General features: G+C 40.8%; 1 protein-coding gene across 1 annotated transcript; it reads left to right on the top strand.

Annotated features, from left to right (window-relative positions):
* The first annotated feature begins 532 nt into the window (after window positions 1-532).
* On the top strand, window positions 533-4034 carry LOC116926957. The gene is given in 4 exon segments (XM_045176765.1): window positions 533-890; window positions 2807-2960; window positions 3196-3304; window positions 3306-4034. Coding segments are annotated over 4 exon segments (1350 nt in total).
* The last annotated feature ends 1479 nt before the right edge of the window (window positions 4035-5513 follow it).

The following is a 5513-nucleotide window of genomic DNA, read 5'->3' on the forward strand; positions in this document are numbered from 1 at the left end:
AATAAGGTAAACAATCCGTAAACGGAAACAAATCCTGTAAACATTGTAATACCTGTAATACAAATTTTACACTGAAAACTGAAATACAAATCGTGAACGGAAATTCAACATTGAAATTACATCAACACATTAATTAAGTGGTTTTAATTGATCAATGACAATTAAGAATTAGGAACCTATATAAATAAGGTAAACAATCTGTAAACGGAAACAAATCCTGTAAAAATTGTAATACCTGTAATACAAATTTTACCCCACACAGCACAGCTTCCTCTTGGGACCCTCCCAATAGGCTCTTGGCCTCCCAAGCTTTTATTAGACCTCCCAATGTTGTCCTCAGGAAGGTTATCGGATTTGCGTATACGGCATCATTCGTAAAATTTACACTGTTCTCTTTATGATGTTTTCAGGATGCATTTTGTATCGTAAGATTTTATCAGTATTTCTAAATTTTCGCTTGATTTGCGAAATTTATTTTTTGTTTTGGTTTCGTTTATTTGAATTATTTCTTAATTGTTTATCTAATTTGTGCATGGCTGCATTGGGCCAACCGCCGTCTATGGTACCTCCGTCGTCGGCTCTCATGGCCGGCGCCGATGCCAAACGCAACACTCAACTCGGTCATCCGCTCAAGAGCTTCACCGTTCCGACTCCGCCTCCGCAATCGGCTCCGCCCGTCAAAATCCTCTCGCCCAGCAGCGGCAACAACCGCCAATCGGTCAACCCCATGACGACGCAGTTGAGTCCCTACAAGAAGGCCCTGGCGGGTGGCCCAGTCACGTCACCTCCGCCTATCCATAAAGCCAACAGCAGCGGAGGCGTTCGATCTGGCGCCAACGACCTGAGCAAATCGCCGGAGAAGATCATTCAAAGCTCTTACAGCACCAAGAGTTAGATTTCAGTTAATGTAATTTCTTTGTGTACAGATTTCGTCTATTTACCGTGATAAATTGAAGAAAATTTGTTGGCGCTCGTTAAGAAACCTGATAACAAACTTAGAAATGGCGGCCATTAACAAGTGACGTCTGTGCTGTCATCACTGCCTTTACTCTAGCAGTGGGAGTACTATAGGCAAGAATGAGCTGTAATTTTTAGATCAGGTCTTTATTTATCACTTTATAGAGTTCCGACCAATTTTTATCTAAATGAAATGTTCATATCTATACTGATTAATTTTTATTTATTGGCAAAAATTAATTAAGACTTGTGAATGTCCAGCTAGTTCCGATCTGGCAACGCCACTCGAGGGGTAGGGAATCGGCAACTCCATCTCGTTCAGGGACCTGAACGCTGTCAGGCAAAACATGACGACAACTCCTGATAGGGTTCAGGTCCCTGGCCTCAATTTGCAGCAAGAGATAGGCAGCTCAATTCGCTATACTAGCGCAACTTGCCTTTCGCATTCAGTTTCAACTCCATCTCGTTCAGGGACCTGAACCCTGTCAGGCAAAAACACAAAACCCCCGAGCCGTTATTCTTTTTTTGTGTGTGTTTGTTATTATTTATGATTATTGCTTATTTTTCTTTCTGTTTCCTTTCCGTAATACAATGCCTTTTAACCTTATAATTTTGTTTTCATTTATTAGAATATTACTTAATTAATCAATGGTATAATTTCATTAAAATTACTATAATAATTATGAATTTCCACTCATGGGCATTCGGGTAGTGGAACCGGTTTCAAAACCCGATATCATTACTGTGTACCCTATTTGACTGGTTTTTTGCAATACATCATAGTTTTATTTATTTTCCTTCACTTGCACACCCATTTTAAGTAAAGGCTGGGCCATATCTTTTAAAGTGGGTATTTTAAACGAAAGAAAACCGCTTGATAAGCACCTACCCGAGTAATGACCGATCAGCTATTTTTCAGGTAGGTAGGTCGGTGCGGTTTAACGTATCTTGGGTAATCCCTCTTTCCCAGTACACAAAATTAAAATAGCTTTATAGGTAACTATATTAGGTCTAAATAAACAAATTTTACAGAAATGGATAGCCGATGATGGGGGCTATGCACTTCCGTAAAATTTTTACTTAAAAAATACCTAACCGAGTAGTAAACCGATTGGATGACCGTGGTGACCGACGTTAAACCGCATTAAACATAATTTGAATATTCAGGGAATTCAACAGCGCGTTACCATCCTCCGCTGCATGCGAACGACTTTTTAGTGCAGCAGGACTCGTCTTTGTACCGAAACGAAGTAATTTGTCTGATTCCAACTTCGATAAACTCGTCTTCATGAAACAAAACGGTGTGTCATCTAGGAAATGGAAGAGTTCTCCATCGAAGACTCATCAAAAATGATCAATGATTCTAACTTGGCGTATTTTATTAATTACTTTTCTCGGTCTATCCATTTGAGATTTGTCATTCTCATTCAATGTTAGACCATTGTGTCCATTGAGCATTGACCGCTTTCTCATGAAAGCAAATCTGAAAAAAATACACCGTTTTGATTGTCAGTTGTCAAAGGTAATCTATTAATAAAAAGAACTTGGAAATGAGCTTGAGTGAACGTGAGCTTGAGCGAAGCTCAACTTCTTTTGTGCGAGCTTGAGCTCCGCTCACTTTTAGGCCGTGAGCGGAAAGCTTGAGCTAAGCTCACGTTTCGGTGAGCTAGTTTCAACTCTGCAAACCTCGCACGTGAGCGCTCTCATTTATTTCTCTACAAATAGCATCCACCACATCACTTTGCCATCAGTTATCCAGCTGTATATGCAGCATCGTGTTGTGTTAACTGAAATCGATTGATGTGCTGGCAACACGTAAAACGATCAATTACTCTTTTTTCAACCTTAGCCGCTATCAAATTGGCAGTCATTTTATTTCGATCTTTGGCGAGTTCGCCTTCTGGATATCGTCTTCTTCAACTTAAAAGTGGATTACATCTTCTCGTGGATTTCGTCAACTATTGCTGCATTCTGGAATGGAATTACCTGATATTCTTGCCTTGGTAATTTATCTAAAAAATCAATTTAAGTAGTGAAAATTCCTCGTGGCATTACAAAACTATTCTATCATCAGGATTGAAATTTGAATCTCGTGGCCGTAACTGTACAGTCTACTTAATTATCCACACTCTACTCACTCTGAACTCTTGTTTTGTCAGTGCATTGATGCTCTAAGTTAGAGGTAAATTAGTTTAAAAGAATTACAGTAAAATTTGTATTAATTTTCTTTGTTATCAGTGTTGCAGGCTTGCAGCATCATAGTTACAAAAACAACTTGGTCGTCAACGTCATACGCCAACATCAATTTATTCAAGGTAAATTTGATAATGAAAAGGGTTAATACTGCTAGCAGCACATCTCAGGCTCACTTAAGGAGAATGCGTCGGGAGGCAAATCAAAACGTGGAGGTTGCTAATTTGTCTCAGTTTGAAGTTGAACGTGACATCAACAGTATTTGTGAACCTGAGGAGCATGGACTCGTTTTAAATAATTTACCTTTCGTAGACTGTGAATGTTTTCATGATGTTGATGGCGATAATGTAGACGACCCTAATTATGTAGACTTTTCTCTTAATGATGTTAACAACCGTGATTTACCTTTGAGCGACCGTGGTTCAACTTTGAGCGAGAGTGATCCTGAATTGAATGAGGATTTTGATTACATTGATGATTCATTGGTAGCTATTGAAATTGAAGAACAACCTCCACACTCGTTTAAAGATCAATTAGCGTCATGGGCTGTTAGTTGTGGGGTCCCCCATGTACATATTAACAAACTATTATCTGTTTTAAAATCCCATCCGTGCCATTCCGATCTCCCTGTTGACCGCCCACTAAAAACAAAAAGAAACGTTTCTTTAATCCCAATGCATCCGGGTGAATATTATCACTTTGATTTATTGAATGGTCTGAAGGTTGCAATTGATAAAAAAATTCTTCCAAGAAACCGCAATGCGATTGAAATTGAAATCATAATTAACGTTGACGGGCTCCCCATATTTAGTAAAAGCACCTCTGTTACGTACGCTCACGTGCAGTGGAACGTCGTAACAGAAAAGATGTGGGATGGAGGATGAAAAATAATGAAGATGAAAAATATGACTTGAGGGAAAATGCACGGCTTTATTCTTTGTTGAAAAAAGGGGAGAACAAAGAGAGAGAGAGAAAATTGGGAACTTAGAATTTAGACTGGATTACGGGGAGGTAAACGAGAGATCCTCGTTCACGACCATTACGGTACACTATACTAAAAAAACACTGAACAAAAGGGGACAAGGGCCACTTCCAGCATAAACACAAAACGAAGGCCCTTGCCACCTACAATCCTGCCCGTAAGGTCAGCACTGTAAGTGACAGCGGGCCCACCTGTCCACAGGTACAAAAATAAACAAAAAAAGAAACAACAACAAAAAACAACAAAGCTCGCCACGTTTAGAGTCCACGGCTACGTTTATTCAGGGATGATTCCCTGATACACCCACGCCTTGGTGCGCAGAGAATTTGATGGTGGTCATTGGTCCCGCACATGGCACAGAAGCGCGGGTGGGGACAATCGGCCAACTTCAAATGACCAGCGACGGACAGCGGGAGAAAACAGCCAAAACATCGGTGCTTTGCGAACAGCAGCTCCATCCGCTCCCGGTTAGTCAGCAGCATGAAGCCATCACACTCCCTGATCTTGCGGCCGCAGGACACCATGCCCGGCTGATTGAGGTGGGTCCTCAGGAAGCACACGATCGTCGGGGTGTGACGGGGCGCGACAAACTATGGGGCGTTCGGCTGGACTTCTGCTGCTTTCTTCTTTTCCGTTAACAGGGATCCAACAAAACTGTTAAGGATGGTTTCCCGTTCAGAAATGAAGTGGACGTGCACGTTCTTTATGTCCTTGGAGTTTTCTTCGAGTTCCTGGTCGAGTTGAACGATGGCCTTTTGGTGGGCCAAAACCACGTCGATAGCCGCCGTTCGGGTCCTCAATAGGTCTTGTCGACGAAGATTAAGATTGGCCGCACACTCCTCTTCACGTTCACATTCTCTTTTCTTTGACGGATGAGACGGATGGGCACAGATTTTCAGCCATGATGTTGTTTCGGCAATGGTCACTTTGGTGTTGATAGTGCGAGAACTTAAGGGCAACTGTCGTCTAATGTTCGTGAAGGACTAAACAGTTTCCCTAAGCGGTCAATGGTTAAACAGTAGGCGACCTAATTTTGCCTTTGTCCTTTGAACTAAGTATAGGTGGCGTTGCCATCGGAAATTTTACAATGCGGTTTTGGGGTTCACACTTTTTACATTGTTACATATGACTATATAAACCAGTTTTACATTTGACATTTTGACATTAGACATTTTACAATTTTACAATTTTACCATTTTACAATTTATACCCCCCTTTTTTTACTTTTATACAAGGATTGACTATTTACAATACATTTTGACCTAACGATCTCGATTTTAACTCAGATGACCCAATTTTTTCACTTTCTACGTAAACGTCCTGCTCTTTGGCCGTAGCCATAACACAGAGCTTAGTCACTGGACGAATACAGGGGTTTTTG

The sequence above is a fragment of the Daphnia magna genome, linkage group LG7 (assembly GCF_020631705.1).
Source record: "Daphnia magna isolate NIES linkage group LG7, ASM2063170v1.1, whole genome shotgun sequence".
NCBI lineage: Eukaryota > Metazoa > Arthropoda > Branchiopoda > Diplostraca > Daphniidae > Daphnia > Daphnia magna.